General features: G+C 40.2%; 1 protein-coding gene across 1 annotated transcript in view; it reads left to right on the top strand.

Moving 5' to 3' along the window:
• Window positions 1–824: 824 nt before the first annotated feature.
• Window positions 825–21322, top strand: part of vat1l (vesicle amine transport 1-like) — a 35049-nt gene continuing 14551 nt past the window's right edge. The window contains exons 1-7 of the mRNA XM_017477339.3: window positions 825–1237; window positions 1774–1903; window positions 2926–3141; window positions 4087–4229; window positions 5979–6082; window positions 7873–7928; window positions 8045–8239. Of these exons, the coding sequence (XP_017332828.1) occupies window positions 1023–1237; window positions 1774–1903; window positions 2926–3141; window positions 4087–4229; window positions 5979–6082; window positions 7873–7928; window positions 8045–8239 (1059 nt within the window). The 5' untranslated portion in view covers window positions 825–1022. The remainder of the gene's footprint in view (window positions 1238–1773; window positions 1904–2925; window positions 3142–4086; window positions 4230–5978; window positions 6083–7872; window positions 7929–8044; window positions 8240–21322) is intronic.

The following is a 21322-nucleotide window of genomic DNA, read 5'->3' as shown; positions in this document are numbered from 1 at the left end:
GACTGTTTAATCAATAAATAAATAAACAGTGTTGGCACTGGCATTGCTGTGGTTTTAGGGGAATAAAACATTTTATAATGTACTGTTATTGGAGCAGTAACAGTAACTGCTTCACTTTGGGCTGCCTGATGTGGATTATTTTCCTGTGTCATGTTTTATTCATTACTTATTACCTAAAAGACTGTTTATTCAAAAATTATTGCTTTACCTTGTGGGCTAACTAAATGATGAGGTAGTGACAGCTATTAATCAAAAGAGATAGTCATTAATCAAAACACTATTGATTTTAGTAGAGCTAAATCACCATCCTGCACAACAGGTTTTTCTCTCATTTCTTCACATGTATTATTATTCAGAACAGTATGTTGTTTTTTTTTACTCACAGCCCTCACAAACAAGCTATCTATAAATACTAAAAGTAGTGAGAAACCTTGAGGGAAAGTTTATAACAAGCTTGTGAGGCAAAGGCTAATACTGTATACGCCTGCTTCAGGGATTAATTTTACATTGTTTTAACACACAAAATATATATATTTAAAAAAAAATGGCCTCTTGCATCTTAATGAACTGTACTGTTAGGCTTTTAAATGGAATAGTACGCTAGTAAAACAGTACTTTTTAAATTGAGGTGATAGATACAGTGCAGTAGGTGAGGTGTTTGTGAGGAGGCTAACACTTCAACACTTTTCATAACAGTCTTAGCCTAGCTGAACTACCATAACAGGTTGTTATGAATATACGCTTTATTTTATAACTTTTAATAGTAGTATTTTTTTTGTTGTTTTTGCTTAGAGTAAAATTTCCAAGAGACTTCGAGAGAAGGAAATAAGTAGAAGGTGGTGTGGAAATCTTTCAGCAGCACAACGAGTCTGTGTTCGCTTTCTGTACCATTTTTACGGTATCTTCTGAGTCTACCGTAAATCTTGGAATAGCCCGAGCTGAGGACCGCTACTCTCCGGGCAGAGCTGAAGTCGCGCCAGACCTGCTGGAGGAGCATCGTGAGGACCGCTAGACCGGCAGAGATGGCGAAGGAGGGAACAGAGACAGCGGAGGAAACCGAGCAGATGATCGAGAAGAATGGAGCTAAAGAGCCGGAGAGCACCGTTAATGCGCCAGATTCAAAGGAAATGCGCGCTGTGCTGCTTTCAGGCTTTGGAGGTCTAAACAAACTCAAAGTGACCAAGAAAGCCATGCCTGAACCCCAAGAAGGAGAAGTCAAAATTCGGGTTAAAGCATGGTACAGCATGTTTAATCATCCTTTCCCCCCCTTTCTTCTTCTTCTTCTTCTTCTTCTTCTTCTTTAAAAAAATATATGTATATTGTTTATGTTTTTAAAATGTGATGTGTTTGGGAGATGTTGAAAATGATTGTGTGTTTTATAGCAACATGTTGCAGTAAAACTGTCATAATGAACAGGTGTTTAAGGATAAATGGAGATGAGAAGAATCATGTCATCATTTCTGAATAGTTGAATTTCTGAATCTTTTTTAACAGGCACAAGTGCAAAGATGTTGGAACATGCTGATTCATATGAGCCATTTCAGTTTTAGTAGGCTATATTGTTACCTTTTGGATAAAATGGGCTGGAGATATAAATGAGTAGATATAGAGAGGATAGTCATGTGTGAGGGATTGCACTGTGGCTGTTAAAGAAAAAAAAAGAAAAAGAAAAAAGGAAACACTGTCATCAGCACCATTTTGTTCACCCAGCTTGAAAAAAGACATATCTCGTTGTAATCAAGATATATGATTGTAATATATGAATTTTTGCAGCGGCTTGAATTTCCTCGATCTCATGGTACGTCAAGGAAACATTGATAGTCCTCCAAAAACCCCTCTAGTACCTGGATTTGAATGTTCTGGAATAGTGGAAGCTGTGGGAGAAAATACTAAAGGCTTTGAGGTACGTGACATGATTGTACACTTTCGTGCACACTCGTACTGTATGTATCTAACTAGAAACCTATATAGCTAAATATACCTAACGATATAGAGATCTTTTTTTCTTTCATAGAAAATGAGAATATTTATGCTTAGGATAAAAGTCTTTGTGGAAGCTGATAGGATGTGATGTATATGGTTAAAACTGACTGCAACCCTTAAGAGTCCTTTGGCTTGTCTTTCTACCAGAACCATTTTAAGGATCACGGCAGGAGATGTATCAGAGACAGTACCTTATCAGAGGGTTATGTATAGAGGATTTCAAGTACCCCTTTAGGAAGCTTTGGGAGCTCTTAACTATCCAAAGAACCCTCGAGGAACTGTGTGTGTTAAATATATTGGTACAACATGCCACTTTAGATTAGTTCCATTAAATGATCAGCCAATCACCATGATCGTTCAACATCCATGTTTATTCCTTGTATCATCGGTAGCTTATAACAACCAAAGATCTGCACACTGTTAAACATTATTACTGTTTATATTATTGCATGGTGGATGTTGCCTCGCACCTCCTGGTTCGGGGGTTCGAATCCCGCCTCGGCCCTGCATGTGCGGAGCTTGTATGTTCTCCCCGTGCTTCAGGGGTTTCTTCCCCAGTCCAAAGACTGATGTGTTGTAGGCTGATTGGCATTTCCAACTTGTCTGGAATGTAATGGGTTGGCACCCTGTCCAGATTGTCCCCTGAGTGTTCCCTGGGATAGACTCCACGTTCCTCGGGCCACCCAGCGTTGTATGGAAAATGGATGGATGGATGAAACCACCTAAAAACTGCACAATTTCTAATAATGAATACACTCCCTTAAGGGTGCTTGGGTCGGCCCTCTTTGAGAACCCTGAAACATTTTATGTAGAGAACCCCTTTTATAATAGATTCGATTTTAGACGGTTATGCAAATGAGATATCATTAACTCATTCCCTCCCATTTTTTTGTTGGACTTCCTTCTAGATAAGTGTACCTTTTTTTTACGGTGTGTTTTCAGATCGGCGACCGGGTGATGGCCTTTACAAACTACAACGCTTGGGCCGAGGTGGTGTGCACGCTGCAGGATTGGGTTTATAAGATACCTGATGAGATGACTTTCCCAGAGGCTGCTGCTTTCTCTATGAACTTTGTGGCTGCGTACATGATGCTGTTTGAAGTGGCCAATCTCCGGGAGGGGATGTCTGTATTAATTCACTCAGCAGGGGGAGGAGTGGTAAGCCTTTCAGCCTGGGGTTATGGGTATGAGGACATAAAAACAGCACCAGAGGAGGGGAAAAAAAAACACTTTAATACTAGGATCTTATTATTTTAATATTTTAGGCTTATGACATAGTTCTTGGTGGTTATGGGAACATACTGAAGCACATCCAAGAAAAACCTTTATATAAGAATATCACTATTGCAGTGTTTTATAGTTATTGTGTAAGCAATAAAGCATAAATGTTTTATTCCTATTATAACAGCAATTTGGCAACAATTACAGTTTTCTGTGTATCAAAGAGTGCCATCATACTTTTTTAATCCACTTATAGATACAGTTAAGGATGTAGAACATCCACGAAACAAGTTCCTGTATTCACTTAAGCTATAGCAGCTGTTCCTTCATGTTCTCTTGAAGTTAATACGTTTTTAAAATAGTGCTTACAGTAGAGACTCCTTCCAGAAAAGCTGAATAAACATCTCCTCACAGAAAATCTCACCTTGTCAATGACTATATCTCTTTCATTCTTAAATAATAACACAGTTCTATCCAATCAGGACTGAGAAATAAACAGCACTGTGGTATGAGGGTGTTTATTTAATAAAAGTAAAAAAGCTGCATTCATGCAAAATATCAATGAAAGATTTTTGTAAGAAAAGACACTGTGTGGATGTTGACAGAACTGATGTTTGGACACAGTCCTGCTGTGTCCTGTGTTGTTCCACATACTCCCAATGCATAATTTAATATTGCTGTGCAGAAAATCAAATCACTTCTGTCAAGGATGTGCTGTATTAGTTGTATGAACATATGAACGCTTAATTAAATCATACCAGCGTCGTCATTTTCAATATTGCACACGCCGGTTTTCTCATGTTGTATTATTTCCAATTTTCCTCAGTGACAGTTTTAATGCCGAAGACCTCTCCTGTTTATTTATGTATGTTTTGTTTTCAGGGTCAAGCTGTTGCTCAGCTGTGCGCCACCGTCCCCAGCGTCACAGTGTTCGGCACGGCCTCGCCCTTCAAACACGAAGCCATTCGGCACTCCGTCACGCACCTGTTCGACAGAAACCTCGACTACGTAGCAGAAGTTCGAAAGTAAGCAGACCGACGTCTATGCGTGTATGTTGTGGGGACCGATTTTAAACCAAAGATGATTTGTGGCCCATTTTAATGTGTGTTCTCCAATTCGACGGTTTTTCCAAGGATTTGGTTGCGTGTAGGTACGTTAAAGATGCGACGTGAGGCAAAAGATGGTACGCTTAGAAAGGAATGGAGTGTGTGAATGATCAGGATATGATAATGTGAGTCACGCTCGGAGGACAGCGCTGGTCTGAGGAGGCAGACGTTTACCTTCTCTGGATCTGTGTGGCTGCCGTCCCCATGGCAACACTCCGCTCGACTGTAGTGCTTTAATAGAAGGAGGGGCACCAGAACACTCATTCAAACACACACACACACAGAGGCCTTGAGCCCTTGCCCCACAGTGGACTTTCCCTAGATATTACTTAACGTAATTTCAGATTGCAGAAGAATAACGTCATGTTGGCCAGATTTCCTTCTGAATCGTCTTACTTCGCATATTGGCAGTAATTCAACAAATCTGTTCATTTCAGAGTCATTTCTGATCTGCCAAACACACAGCAAGCATAGAGTGATTCAGTTTTAGTGTAACATTAGCGCTCCATCCAATCAATATGAACACCCTGAGATCCACGCTCAGCTTCACGTGCTGATTGATATCGCTTGAGTAAAGCCCTTGTGCACATTTGAGTGCTAATAAACCAAAGTAAAACGAGTAGGAGAGCGGAGATTAATACTCCTTTCATCTCCGTCGCCCCACATTCCTCTCAGGATCAGGAGAAAAGCAAAATTAAATTGCTCTTTCAAGTCGGTCCTTATAATAGGTGAGACTCTTTGCATCACAAGGCCACAATGCAGGCGGTCCGAGCCAGAACAGCCGAGCAGAAAAGAAAAAGGCCTTGGGACCACTCCATTTTAATGACATGGTTCTCATGCCTTTCAGCTTGTCTTGTTTGTCGGACTCAGCATTGAAAACTGTTTGGTCTTGATCATGTCGAATTTCTGCCTCTTGTTTAGTCATTAGTCAAGAGTTCCCTTTCCATGGGAAAGGCTGATTGCTGCAGACTGAAACCCAAACTACGTAGAAGTATAATGAATAGAAGACCAACATCATTTAGGATCAAATTAAACATGCGTTAACACTGTTGTTTTCAGATTTATTTATTTTTTCATTTATTCTCATTCTAATACAGATACAAGTAACCTACCTACCTAGTGTTAATCACGGACATATTGTTTAGCTCTGGTAATATCGGATGCTGCTGTGAGCTGTTGGATGTGCTGACATTTAAACCGCATCTTCAAATAGAGAGAGCAGTATCAGGGAGCGTAGTCATTAAATCTGAGCGCAATGAGTCATGAATCGCGCCTCAACTCGTAAAGTATAGACTCTGGAGAGCAAAGGGAAAAGGATGTGCATGTGTCTAGGTGCTCAGTGCTCGCAGAAGTGAAACGCTCTCTATCTTGCGCGACAGTTTCTCTGGACACTCGCTTCAGTTCTCCTGCTTCGTGGATATTTTTCAACGACAACGCTCGCTGATACTGCTGTAGTTCCTCCTCTGGATATTTGTGTTGTTTGTTTATTAGCATAACAGTATTCTAGTTTCACGTTACATAGTAGAATGTGGTGTCGAATGTTGGTGTTGCGACATTTTAGCACAGATTTTTTTGGAAAAATGAGCACGGTATATCAGTAGCGATCTGGATGCATTCCTTGGTAAAATGATTAACTAAACAGTAATGATAATCCCTTCTCTCGCTTAGGATCTCCCCTGAAGGAGTGGACATTGTTCTCGATTGTCTGTGTGGGGAGAACACAGGGAAAGGTTTGAGTCTCCTGAAGCCCCTCGGGACTTACATCCTTTACGGTTGGTATTTTCGGTGAATCGGAAATGCGTTTGAGTGCAAACGTTTTCGTCCTCCATGGTTATTGGGTGGAAGAAATGAAAAAAAATATAGGGGGCAGGGGGGGTGGTTAAAAAGGAAATGCGTGTGTGTATACTGCAAAATGATTAACAATCCAAAATGTAAAGCAAATTCACTGAAAGCATAGTTTGAAAAGAGCCAAAAGTCAAACAGTTAGTTTTGCTGTAAGCTTCTGGCTCGCTGGAACTGATCTGAAGGCAGAGTTATGAGAACTATGCCAGCACGAGTGGCAAAATGTTTGCCAATAATTGGCTGAGGATCCGAAATCTGGTCTGTCGTTATGGAAGAAAATTATTGGCGAATATGTATTTCATGTTCAGAATGGGAAATGCACATTTTTGAACCCATATCATTATGTTTATTTTTTAAAACTAATATGTTAATATTCATCACTGGACAATCTTTGTTACTTGTACTAGTGAAAATGAACACACTAACGGTCTCGCTGCAAGAAATAATAGTCCTTCTTTTTTATTTCGTCCTAAGGGTGGGAAAACCTTTGCAATCCACTGTATCATTTATATCCTGGAAAAGGAAAAGAGTTCAAAATGACATCGACTACCATTTAACAAAGATAGATCCAATTGCAACGAATATTCTTTATTAACCGATGATAAAAACAAACTTTGCCATTTTACTTCTGGACATATTAAAGCATCCGTTATCCGTGTGTGGTCCAGTAATAATGATTATAATAGAAATACAGTGTTAAGGTTCATGCATAAGGGAAGAAAAAAAAAAGATTAATGATTAACCTCCTGCTGAGTCAGAGGTCTGAATTTCTAACCCTTTGGCTCTGGTTTGAAACGAACTACATGCAGCGTATAAGGACAAAATGGTAGTTAATTCACAGAATGTTAGTAGTTAATAATGAATAATCCCTGAATTTTATGTTGTAGCGTGGACCTTTTAATTGGCGAGGAAGCTGTCAGGTCTGACAAACACATATTGCTGCATCACAAATGAATTCATTATGCTGTACGTTTACATGGACAGCAGTAATCTAATTATTGACCTTATTCTGAATAAGACAATATTGTGATTAAGGTGTTGACATGAGTCGCTTTTAGAATACTCCTTTCATGTTCATGTTTTACATGTTATAGAACATAGAGCGATTAATGGCACACGTCATTACTTCCCCAAGCCACGTTGTCCGACGTTCCCTCCAGAATTTCGCGTATCGACATACAGTTGGTCTTCGTTATGGAACCGTATACAGTTTTGGGTGTTTCATTTTTAATTTTATGGAAGCTTCAAGTGCAGTTAATTATTTGTCATGCTATACGTGCAAATAGACGACTGCTTGAAGCCGTGGGCTGCGTCCCAAACCGCGTACTTGCCTATTATATAGTATATAGAGATACATGTATTTTGACTACTATATAGTAGGTAAGTACACGGTCGTGTCCTGTCGCTAATTGCAGTGAAAACTCCCACACGACGTTAATAATGTGATTAAGGTGTGTACATGTCTGTAATACACGTCGGTAATGTGACTAAAACAGGAGCACAAATTCCATTTGTGTTTACTTCGAGTATGACTTTAGTCGGATTAAGGTCATCAATAATCACTGTTTACATGCTAGTTTCTTAATCAGAGTATAGTCTTAATCGGGTTAATATCGGATTATTGTTGTCCATGTAAACGTAAAACGGTGTATCTGTTATTTCCCCAAAGCAGGAGTTTTATTGCAAGTTATAACTTTGTGATTTACTTCAATGCTTGTAGGTTCTTCAAACATGGTGACAGGCGAGACGAAAAGTTTCTTCACCTTCGCCAAATCTGTAAGTGCTACCCGGACTGTCGTTTATTCCTCGTTCAGTCGATTTAAACGCCATCCTTTTTTTTCCCGACGCAACTTAACTTCTCATCAAATGCCAATTTGTCTCTTCATCTCCAGTGGTGGCAGGTGGAGAAGGTGAACCCCATAAAACTGTATGAAGAAAACAAAGTCATGGCTGGATTTTCGCTGCTCAGCCTCCTCTTTAAGCAGGGCGGCTGCAGCCGAGTGAAGGCCGCCGTCAACAGTCTGCTTTCGCTCTACGGTGAAAAGAAGATCAAACCTTTAGTGGATTCTCTCTGGGCTCTTGAGGAGGTAAGCAGACGAATGGAATGATGTTAACGTGGCGGGAAATTATCAAGGACATTTGCAATGTGCTGTATAGTAGCGGTTTCTCAAGATAACAGACTGTTTGTTCTAAATCTGCAGCATGATTTAGTATCTCATGGTTTCATTAACGTGTGCCGTATTAACTTTTGAGGAAGGGATTTATAGAAGAATAGGATATATATATATATATATATATATATATATATATATATATATATATATATATATATATATATAGTAAAAATATTACATGCTAAATAATAGCATATAATAGCATGTGCAATAGCTTTGCAAAGGTTCGGATATAAAAATAACATAAGCGAGTGGTGACAGCAGTTACCTTTTAATACTTAACCGTTAATGATTCGTTTCTGGCTATAAAAGAAGTTGTTATATTTTGTTACGGTTTTTGCTTAGCGCCACACACTCTGAACAGATGAGACACCATTTGTTTTGAATTTGACGTGAGGACACTCAACACGTACTTCTCCGTCCATTCATTTTTAGAAAAGCATACTGTTTTACACCGACCAGCCATAACATAAAAACACCTGGCTAATATTGTGTAGGTCCCCCTTGTGCCACCAGAACAGCTCTGACCTGTCGAGGCAATGGACTACACAAGACCTGTGAAGCTGTGCAGTGGTATCTGGGACCAAGACGTTAGCGGCAGGTCCTGTAAGTTGTGATGTGGGGCCTCTATGGATTGGACTTGTTTGTCCAGCACATCCCACAGATGCTCGATTGTTTTGAGATCTGGGGAATTTGGAGGTCAGGTCAACACCTTGAACTCTTTGTCACGTTCTTCAAACCGTTCCTGAACAATTTTTGCAGTGAGGCAGGGTGCATTATTCTGCTGAAAGAGGACTCTGACATTAGGGACTACCTGTGCCATGAAGGGTTGTATACCTTCTTCCATTGCTTCCTGGTCCAGTTCTGCGGCTACACAGCCCCATACGCAGCAAGTCAGGCATGACCCTCTCGCCGGTTCACCGGTTGTCCTTCCTTGGACCATTTTTGGTAGGTACCAGCCACTGAACACCCCACAAGACCTGCCATTTTGAGAGGCTCTGACCCAGTCGTCTAGCCATCACAATTTGGCCCTCGTCAGTGTTGCTCAGATCCTCACGCTACACTTGCCCATTTTTCCTGCTTCCAACACATCAGCTTCGAGAACTGATTGTTCAATTGCTGCCTAATATATCCCACCCCTTGCCAGGTGGCATTGTCGCAAGATAATCAATTATTCACTTCACTTGTCAGTGGTTTTAATGTTATGTCTGAGTTGTGTAGTCATTAACTTTTAATCACAAGTTTTCTCCCTAATTTGGTCTTGGCCAGTTCTCATACTTTTTTTTTTTTGTCTGAATGCCCATTCCTGTGACTTTTTTTTTGGATCCCAATCTCAATGCACTCCACGAAATCCTGCAGCTTTAATCTAAAAAACTAACTAAAGTCCACTCGCTTTGTTTCATTACCACTAGTCTGAAATGCATTGCTTTATCGTAGTCGACATCTTCTTTTGTCTTCCTCCAGCTGTCAATAAGAATACTGCTTCCAAGCCTGCTGTCAGTCAAAGTTTCCCCAAAGCCCAAAGGTAGTCAGGTGAAATGTGGGCAGCGGCGGTATTTTAACAGGAAGTGGCATGCTAAGCGTCATCTGTTCAGCAGTGCAATCAGGAGCTGTCAGTAAGAGCTCAGGATCGAATGACAGGTGTACTTTCCAGCCCTTTTTTTTTTTTTATAAATCCGGTTGTGTGTTTTTGGTTTTTTTTCTCCCCTGCCTACGCAGCCAGACGGTCCTCCATCACTTTTGATTAAGATTAACAGACCTGCACATGTTGTGGAACCAGCGATGATTTAAAGAACTGGCTGTCATTTGCGGTTTCTTCCATTCTGCTGTTTGTATGATTGATTGATCTTTTCTCTTGGTAAGAAATATCGTTAGGTCATAATCCCAAGCCCATTTATTTATTTATTTATTTATTTATTTATTTACTGGCATGGTGTCAGAGCTAGTTTCTTTTCTCCTTCTTATCATTTTTTCTGTGGAGTTGCATTAGGTATCTTTACGTCATGCTCACACACACACACACACACACACACACACACACACACACACACGTACGTCCTAATGCTCGTCACGTTTTCCCCACATCCAACTGGATACAGCGTTGATATCTCACTGCTCTATTGCATCATCTGTGAATGTGTATGTGAGTGTGGACGATGTGTGTGCTGGAAAAACAAACATGCATTAGGATTCTTTGTTTTTGTGCCATTTTACGCCCAGTTCCTGCCAACACAGGCTTCAGGGTATCATTTCTCTTTATGTTTGTGTTTGTGCTTGCATTTCAGAAGAGCCTCTTACGGCTGCTAGGTGAGCAGTAACAACTGTAAAGGTTGTGTGTGTGTGTGTGTGTGTGCAAATATAACGATGAGCTGAATTGATCATATTTCACTGCCGAATTTCCTCACAACTATTAACTTTGCTATTTTTGGGACGCTCAATGTAATGTCTCACTTTAACTGGAGCTGCATACAGCCAAGTCACACGAGCAGCTCAAATACTTCATTTCCTGCCTCCAGAGCCACAGCAAAGGATGGACTTTTAGATTCTACCTTTAAAGCTTTCAAGTAGTAAAAACTCTTCTACTACTGTCATGGGGGTTCGCCGTGCACCTCCAGGGTGCATCTCTAAATTATCCATAGTGTGTGAATGGGTGTGTGTGTGGTCTACGATGGGTTTGCACCCCGTCCAGGGTGTCCCCCACCTTGTGCCCCGAGTTCCCTGGGATATGTTCCAGGACCTATGACCCTGTATAGGATAAGCTACCTCAGCACACTCCTGAAGGCTTACGTTCCCTCACGCAATCTGCGATGGGTTAACGACCTACGCTTAGTAGATCCTATTCAGCGTGGCTCAAGGTCCCTTTCCAGAACTTTCACACTAACCGTCCCTCGGTGGTGGAACACTTCAGCTGCACCACAGAGTGTAGCTAATAATGATGACAATAACAACGTTGGACTATATCATTCATTTTCATGTGGGATGAGATTAGACTAATGTGTGCCCAGTGTAATTCAAAATATCTCCTTGTTACGCACAACAGACAAAAGTATGGGCCTAATCACATGACTGTGACGACGCCTTCCCTTGAGAGTGTGATCTCACTGCTGTTCCTGTTAGCAGAAAGTGAGAGAGGAAGAGAGAAGGAAAGACAGTTTTATTTGAGGGAAGCAGAAAGAATAATGGAGAAGAGAAGGAGGAAATAAGAATGTGGCCTAAGGTGGCAGTCCAAGTGCAGACAGTAATATGCTCACCAGGAGAGCCTGGGATCTCATTACCTATGCGCAGTCCAGATGCTGTTCCTCTGTTTTTTTCCCCTCCCTGTGGGGTGAAGGAAGATGTCTATCTGGACGCTCAATAGAACATTAGGATCGCCGTGAACCTTTTTCTATGCTGCAGTGCAATATCTCTGCAACGGCGATGCCTTCTCATATGCCTCTCCGAGGGCTTTAAAAGGGATTGCGTTCTCATGCGTACACATTTGCAATAAGTTCCATGCCTTAATTGAATATGCAAGGAATTGTATGCAATCGTGTGCTGCATTAAATGTTCTATATACAAATCGTGACCTCAGCAGGTGTTTGCATTAAATTGATTTTGGCACTGATCCGTTTTGCGCAGGGTCAAATTTCTCAGAAGCATGTGATTCAGCTTGGCACGATCCTGCTGTGAAGCTCCACGTCAGCGACAGCTACGTGGCCATGCTTTTAGCAACCACATCAGTTGCCATGCTAACCTGGGAGCCGCTCTGATGACTGAGTCTGGTGACCCGGTATAATGAGCACTGCGCAGCCAGTATTTGTCTGACAGCCAGAGATTTCAATGAACCCTGAGCGATTGAGATCTGCGAACATGTGTCTGAAATCGAAGCGAAGTGCCGTTTTCGTTCGTCAGTCGATTCATCTGCATGAATCTTAGTCTTAATGATTAGCATGAGGCACAGTTAAAGTCATTCTTACTTGTGTTCACAGGAAATTCTCAAGAATATTGTCAGTATGATTGATGTGATTTCGGGTGTGAAATCACACCAGATTGTGGTTCGGTCTGTGATTACGCTAAGAAATTTGAATAACGTTCATACATATTCCTGTCAAATTCTCACGAGTATTGTCGATATAATGTGATATGCACTCAACCATGTTATTACCGCCGCACATTCATGCGATTAGCCAATCAGCCGATCGTGTGGCACCGGTGCGGTCCGAAAAGTCATGCAGATTCAGGTCAAGAGCTTCAATTAATGTTCATATCAAATGTTAAGATAAGCCACTTTGATCGTGGCTTTATTGTTGGTGCCAGATGGGCTGGCTTGAGTATTTCAGAAACTGCTGATCTCCTGGCATTTTCACACACAACAGTATATAAAGTTTACAGAAAATGGTGGGGAAAACAAAACAACAAAACGTTGATGAAAGAGGCCAGAGGAGAATAGCCAGTTTGGTTCGAGCTCCCAGGAAGGCTACTTTAACTCCAAATAATCACTCTTTACATCCATGCTGAGCAGAAAAGCATCTCAAAACGAATAACACTCCAAACTTTGAGGCAGCAATCAAGTGCTTCATTTGCTTATACCACAGCAATTAGCCAACATTTACACTTCGTATTTATTAAAGAATGACCAGTTATACTTTTTAACCATTTACAGCTACATATAATGCTATGGTACGTCCTTGAGACAAGGTACTTCCTGCTATCACTTATGTTACACTAGCTCTAAACAGTTGTTCTGTCACCAAGCTCTCTTTCTTTCTGCCTTGGAAGTTAATAAGACAAAAAAGCGCATCAGTGTAAAACATTTCAGGTGGTTAACCTTAGAAGCGCAAGTTCACCTGCTGCTTTAAAAATGTTAGCTAACTCAACTTGAAGATAACCTTTGTTTCAACTCAAAAAGTTACGTTTGACAAGTTTTCCAAGTCAAAACAATGGGTTACGTTAAATTTCGTTTTTTCTTGAAAACTTATAAACTTGAGTTCAAGATCTAAAACTCGTCTGGACAGTTGGAGAAAAGAACTAAGTTCACATAACTTAATGGGGCTCTCATGTATTACAGTGATCTTGTGTCCAGTGTCTGAAAGCATTACGTTACAGCTTTACCTCTGACTGTTGCAAAGTGCTGACACTGGAGACTCCTTCCAAAAAATGCTAAATAAACAGTTCTACAAATCTCTCTGAAGGAGCCCTTACAATAGAAATGCTAAAGTATTCAAGTGAGTTCGTTAATATAAAATTGATATTCCTTGAGGCTGGAATTATTGTCTTGTCAGAGCTGCTGTTATAGAAAATGAATAAACACCTCCTGACCAATCAGAATCGAGCAGTAAACGGTGCGTAATATAAGATTTGACATGGTGTGGTGAATTCAAGCACTTCCCTGACTGACAGTATTATTAGTATTTTCTTCTAGTAGTACAGGAAATCCTAATGTACTGTAAGTGCTTCTTTTTTTCCAGCTATAATTATACCTTGATCCAAAATGACTACATATTATTTGTTCAGATGTTTCCCCCAGCCTCATCACACTTGTAATTAACACCAGGTTTCTGTGTGACCGCTGACTGAACTTTTGTATGTACGTATAATTGCTGCCATCGTCAACACAACCCCATGCCATGATGCATTAACCAGCGGTACATGGCTTGTACAGCTCGGGCTGTTATTACAGATACAGATACACAAAATGCATTAGTGACTTGTCGACTAAACTGTTGCTTACAGTTCAGTCGATGCATTCGTTTTTGATTTTCCCTTACTGACATTTTCTCACTCTGCCGCTTATTACGTGTAACAAAATCAGTCCCATCTAAGATCCATACAATTCAATTAGGTCTCTATTGCTTTTCCCTCTAATTGAATTACTCAGTATGTCATACGTTATTCACCATGGAACAAAACTTGTCAAGGGTGAAATGACTAGTGAGATTTCGAATAGTGTGTAACTGTGGTGAGGTTGGCGAGCCATTTTTCTCTGATTATAAAACGGTGGGTTGTTTGTGAAAGGAGCACCCGGTGGAACTGAACAAGAGGAATCTGACCTTATGTAACATTGCAGAGATTTTATTATCTGTGCAAGCTTATTTCCTGAACCTGTGTAGGCTGAATCTTAAATAAAGGATTTTTTTTGGGGGGGGGGGATTATTGCACGACCAGAGCGGTAACCTCAATTCAGTTTGATTTAACAATAGAAATTGTCAGAAAGCTGCGGTACAGAAATCCGGATATAGAGTTCGATTTTCCAATGAACAAGCCAAATGCAGTTGAGAAATGCAAGAAAAAAGGAAAAACCTTGAGAGGAACCACACTCAAATGGACTCCTAAGAGTCTTGGGACAGTCTTTATGATAACCGGAGCAGCTCATAGGAGCAAATCTGCAGTATCCAGGTGAAATGATGCACTAATACAAGGGCAAGACACGGGTGTAAAATGTAACATCTGCTGCATCTTCAGGTTCTCTTTTGATTCATTTGCTTATGAGTGATGCAACCAGAGAATTGGTGGACAGGGCTTGAATCCCAGAAAGGTCATGTTCTGGTCATGGGTACGGCTCTGAAATAGTTTTTATTGGCAAAGAGCTCTCGGAATTCTTTCTAAAACGCTTTATAAATAATTCGAATGGACTATCTGAGAGGAAATAGTACCAATAAATACTCCAACATTGGAGGATAAAACGTCAATCACATAATCAGTTTTCTCTCAGCGTTAAGTCATGTACTGTTTTAAGTCAACGGGGTATAGTCCCTTCCGAAACTATTGGAACGGCAAGGTCAGTTCTTTTTTTTTTTTTTCTTCCAGTACACTGGGTTTGAGATCAAAAGATGAACATGAGAAGAGAGTTAAGGATTTGGGCTTTTATTTCCTTGTATGTATCATATGTAGATGTGTTAAACAACATAGAACACAGCAATTTTTGTATCAGACCACCCAATTTGTAGGTGAGCACAAATACTGGAACATGTGACTGACTGACAGGTGTTTCTTGTTACCCAGGTATGTCCTGATAGATTGATAGATTGAAACATAAATAGCTCTGAACATCTGCTCTTGGTTTTAGCCTTCAGTTTCACCTGTGAAGACTGCATTTGTTTGAGAAAGAAAGGATCTGCTCATGATCCAGACCATACAAGCTCATCTGTGAAACATGGTGGAGGTCGTGTCATGGCTTGGGCTTGCATGGCTGCTTCTGGAACAGGCTCACTAATCTTAATGGATGATGAAACTCGTGATGGTAGAAGAAACGGTTCTATGTTTTCTGTTGTTCAACACATCTACATGTAAATACCAGGAAATAAAATTAATCCTAATCTCTTGTGTCATATCCATCTTTTGATCTCAAACCGAAATGGCTTTGGTGTATAGCACAAACAAATGACTTGGCAGAGAGGACTGTATGTTGTATTTTAAGCTTGGAGAAGGTAGAGGTTGTATTTTGGGAGCTGTGTTTCCAACTCTTTTCAGGAGAAAGTAGCTAAAGCATGCTCAAAACTCAAAAAGTTGCTAAATGACGCCATACGAAGAAGCATTTCTGAATGCAAAGAATTATTGTATTAGAATAGAAAACAATAGATTAGAACGTTTTTCTTAAAGAAAAGAGTAGTCATTGGTCATGGTCATCAAGAAATCCAGCAGCAAAGGAACTAACACTGGAACAATAAGTCATTGCACTTCATTGTAAGTTTTTACAATAAATATTAATTCTTAGGCTATTTTTGCTCACCTTATCCCAAGCCTGACATGGAAGAAAAATTGACCAACTCTTTAGCAGGTTCTGGGGACTTTCCATAGTAAATATTCTTGGCCTTTTTAGTCATTCATCCATCAAATGGTTGATTTATGAATATTTAATGTTAACAAAATAGGAATTTTGCTCAGGATCTATTATACTAAGAATGTTTAATTTAAGGTTTAATTTAAATGCAGATCAGGGCAATCCTTCATGACCATGCAGTAAGGTTAGGTGAAATAAGTTGCCAGCTTGATTGTGAGAACGAAAGGACTTGACGCAAGCTGAAGCTGGTTAGGAATTTGAAATGTATGAACTGTTGAGAAAATGATTGTTTTCAGCCAAATTTAACAACCAAAAGCGATCGAAAGACAAGCTCAAATCAAAATCGGCCTTCTTTTACACCCGTAGCTCACGTTCCTTTCTTTAGATTGGGCATGATGGTCTTTGGTTTTTGACTACGTCACTGTGAGAGGTGCGGCTGGGGAAAAAAACAGGCAGATGCTTGCAGGAGAAACTTTGACCTCAGCATCTGAGTCATCACCACCTCCGTTCCCGGCAGCATGAACAGGCTCGAATAAATAAGGCTTCACTCCTGGGGCAAAACTCTTATCTTCATGCACCAGAATGAGTTCTGAGAGTCTCTGGAACATCCAGTTTTTATAAGCCAATCAAATTCCGATAGATAAAACCAAAGCTGCACCTGCCCAAATAGTGAGTGAGTCAGATCATTTGGTTCAGCTCACCCATGAGTCGACTCTTTCGACTCCCGAATGGCTCATTGCATTTTTTTTTTTTCAACAACCGGACAAATTTCAATATTTTTAGTACAATATTTATGATAGCTGTGGTTGGTCTTCTTTACCTGTTCTATGGCTGAAATTGTTTCATTAAGTCTTACTCTATATCCAAAATAACATGCAACACATTAAACAAAAAAAAATCTAATTCAATTCCATTAAATTAAACAACAACAAAAAAAATCATCGGCTACATGGCATTTGTCGAACAAGTTTCAAAGGCTTTTCAAGAGCAGCAAGGCAGTCATTTACAGTATGTAGGGACTAAATTGTCTAATATTGTTCTTATTAGAAGTCCTTGAGATGTAATTTCGAGTTTTGGGCAATGCCCTGTGTTTCAAAAAAGGTGCTGTGGCACTGTTCGATAGCTAGCTAGATGCGCAGAACACATAATCTACTGTAAATAAAACAACATAAAGGTCAAGAAAATATGTAGCTACAAATACATTTAACATCCTCGCACCCCTTCTATTAACATAAGTTATTAGCTTCGATAATATTTGACGCTAGTTTGCGAACAAACACCGCAGATGCGTGTATTGTACTGTATATCACAGAATGTTCCTGGTATTGTTTACTGCATGCTAGCTAAGGGTAATGATTGAAGTTCAGCTAGCTAGACTCCTAGCATTTCAACAGTGACGCTCAGTCAGTCAGACAGTTTGGGGGTTTCCTCTCGGTACTCCGGTTTCCTCCCCCAGTCCAAAAACATGCCTTGTAGGCTGATTGGCATTTCCAGATTATCTGTAGTGCGTGAATGTGTATGATTGTGCCATGCGATGGTTTAGCACCCTGTCTAGGGTGTCCCCATCCTCGTGCCCCGAGTTCCCTGGGATAGGCTCCATGCTCCCCGCGACCCTGTGTAGGATAAGAGGTATAGAAATTGGACAGATAATAATAATAATAAACTTTATTTTATAGAGCACCTTTAAAAGCAGCTTCTCAAAGCGCTGTACACAAAATAAGCAGTGCACTGAAAAAATAATGATAAAAGTTAATAATAATAATAATAATAATAATAATAATAATAATAATAATAATAATAATAAAAGTAGACATCAGCAGTCGAATGCAAGTTTAAAAAAAAAGTAAGTCTTAAGCTTTAAAAATGCCAAAGGTCTGAGCTTCCCTAAGTTCCAGAGGAGTGGACAGACTCTGGAAGCAAGAATTTTGATGACTAATTTAATAAAAGCGCTCAATGTGATTGCATTCTCTCTTAAAAGAAATCTATTATCATCTTGTCTTTAATGAGAGTGGTTCTGAATGTAAATTTGCATTCTCCATTCATTTGGAATGTAGCCGCCGGCTCTGTAAGGTTATCCCAGTGAATGTTCTGCTCATCGAAAATCAGCCAAGAAGAGTCGGAAGATGGTTCATGATGATGCGTCTTGCAAAATATTAATGATCGTGCAAGCTGTCGGAAAGCCTGGTTCAGGCTGGTACCGCTCAGCAGGAAGCATGTTAATGCACAGTCTCTCCGTTCCTCAGGTTTGAACACAGATTGGCTGGAAGCGGTTTCTTGGTTACCGAATGTGCTGAGTTTAATTCAAAGGTTGACCATTTAACTGCAATGTGCTTGCAAATTTTTGTTAATGCACATTTGCATAAAATGATGTAAAAGTGCTGAGGTTTAAAAAATATATAGGCTATATCATGTATCCTTTAGGTGAAAATGTCAATACTGAAGACTTTTATTACGGTCATTGCAGTGGAGCTCAGGTTTCTGCTGGCTTGAGTGTGCAGGGGGAAAGATTAGAGAAGGATGAAATAACACTGACTCCTCACTAAACCATGCTGAGCTTCTTTGGTACAAGCTGCCAATTTATACCGAGATAAGAGTTCCTTAGTGGCGCAATGGAAATCAAGCTTAATGCGTGAACTGGGGTTGGAGGTTCGAATCCCACCACCCCGCCCTGTGTGCGCAGAGTTTGCTTCTGGGGTTTCCTCCCCCATTCAAAAGACATGCGCTGTAGGCTGATTGGCATTTCCAAATTATCCGTAGTGTATCGTCCTCCCCTGCAACTGTCTTGAGAGGTTGCCAGAGAGGAGTAAAAGAAGAATGGTGTAGTGAGTGATGGTCTGTCCCCTGTCCCAGCAATACAGACAACGACTTTACAGTTTAGTTCATTTATTATACGAAATATAACAAAGACCCAAATAGTACCTCAGAACGGAAGTGAGTAACTTCAGGAGGGGGAACGGCCAAAACAACCAACATAAACCCGCTACCTAGTCCAGTAGGAAAATTGTAGCTAAACTATCGAAAGGAAAACAACAGAAATATACACTAATTCCCTGGCTGGCCAAAAACAGGAGAAAACAGAGAAATAGAAACAATATGGCATCCACCTCCCTACAGCTTCCGTAGCACAATTTAACATAAACTACTAGTCTAAGTTCAATGCTCACTAGCGGCACGAACTTAAGATCACAACCGTCAATACACAAGAAAAAAAAGGGCTTCAACACAGCCACTGTAGTACAAAAACAACATGGCGCAGGTAAACTTGCTGACGGTTACTCAGGGCCAGCTGGTGGCAGTTAGCTACCTGCCGAGAAGAGTAGATGGAGCCACAGAGGAAAAAGAGGGGGGAAAAAACATGCAAAGACATAACACAATATATATATCCACATCTCTAAGTGCAATAAAACATATTGTGACAACATAAAAGTAATAAATAATACATCCTTGTGTGATTGACCCCGTCCAGGCTCCAATCTCCCCCATGGCCCTGTGACACTGACACTGCAGACTTCCTCCATAACTGTTAAATAAACGGCTCCTAACAGAAAACGTCACCATATCAAAGATTAGATGCCGTTCTTTGTTTAATAACAGGCCGTATTCATCCTTAGATTATGTCATAGGAAAATAAACCATATCTGTGTCGCGTGATACGGCCCAATCCGAAGCTGACTTACTGTTACACCTTTCACCCATGTGAAAAACTAACTGCCCCCTTAAACTTAAAATCTGCTTGTGCCACCTTTAACAGCAATAACTACAACCGAACACTTCCGATAACTGAAGATCAGTCTTTCACAGCGCTGTGATGGAATTCTGGCCCACTCTTCTTTGTAGACCTGCTTTAGATTAGCTCACACTGCAGGGTTTTCAAGCATGAACTGTCCGTTTAAGGTCCTGCCACAGCATCTCGATTGGTTCAAGTCAGGACTTTGACTAGGCCACTCAAAAACGAGTGATTTGATATTGTTTTTTTGAGCCATTCACAGGTGGATTTACTCCTATGCTCCTATGCTATGTAACAGTTCCACTTTCGACTCATCAGTCCACAGAACATTCTTCCAAAAGGTTTGAGGATCATCAAGGTGTGTTCTGGCAAAATTCAGATGAGCCTTAATGTTCTTCTGGGTTAGTAGTGTTTTTCACCTCGCCACTCTTCTATGGATGCCATTTTTGCCCAGTGTCTCTCTGATAGTGGAGTCATGAACGGTGACCTTTATTGATGCAAGAGAGGTCTGTAGGTCCTTTGATGTTGTCCTTGGCTCTTTTGTGACTTGCTAGATGAGTCATTACTGTGCTCTTGGAGGAATTTTGGAAGATCGGCCACTTCTGGGAAGATTCACTACCGTATCAAGTTTTTCCATTTGGAGATAATGGCTCTCACCTCTGAACCTCTGAAATAGCTTTGTAACCCTTCCCAGACTGATGTATTTCAATCACATTCTTCCTCATCTTTTGTGGAATTTCTTTCAATTTTGGCATAGTGTGTTACTGGGTAAGACCTTTTAACCAACTTCATGCTGTTGAAAAAGTTCTATTTAAGTGTTGATTTGATTGAACAGGTTTTGCAGTAAGCAGGCCTGATTGCATCTAGTCCAGCTGAACCCCATTATGAATGCAGTTTCATAGATCTGAGGAGGTTTTTTTTTTGCTTGATATATAACATTATCATTTAAAAACTGTATTTTGTGTTTACTCAGGTTGCCTTTGTTTTATCTTAGATATTGTTTTCATTTCTGGAACAATTTAGTATGAAATATACATAAAAACCGAAGAAATCAAAGAAGGCAGCAAATACATTTTCACAGCACTGTATATTTAATGTTATGGAACGTCTGTGAGAAAAGTTATTTCCTGTTATGACTTACGTTACAGCAGCTATAAACAGTCGTTTACTCACCAGCCACTCTTTTTTTCTCTGTCTTAAAGTTAACAGGACACAAAAAAGCAGAGAAACCAGAAAGTCCTCTATCCGAAACACTTTCCCATGTTGCAAAACTTGCTGACCGTTACACTGCGCTGACACTGGAGACTCCTTCCTAAAATATGAAGTACACGTCTCCTAACAGAACTATACCTTGTTAACGATTATACGTTTTTGTCTGTAAAATAACACGTTGTCTTTATCCATAAATTATCTGACGTGTCCTCCTTACAAGTCCCTGTGAATGAGCTGTTAGTATAGAAACGATAACATATTATAAAGAGCGCATTAATATAAACCTGTCATTTACGTT

The sequence above is a fragment of the Ictalurus punctatus genome, chromosome 10, assembly GCF_001660625.3.
Source record: "Ictalurus punctatus breed USDA103 chromosome 10, Coco_2.0, whole genome shotgun sequence".
NCBI classification, from domain to species: Eukaryota; Metazoa; Chordata; class Actinopteri; order Siluriformes; family Ictaluridae; genus Ictalurus; species Ictalurus punctatus.
Note: the sequence above shows the minus strand (reverse complement) of the source record. Positions and strands in the feature narration are given on the sequence as shown.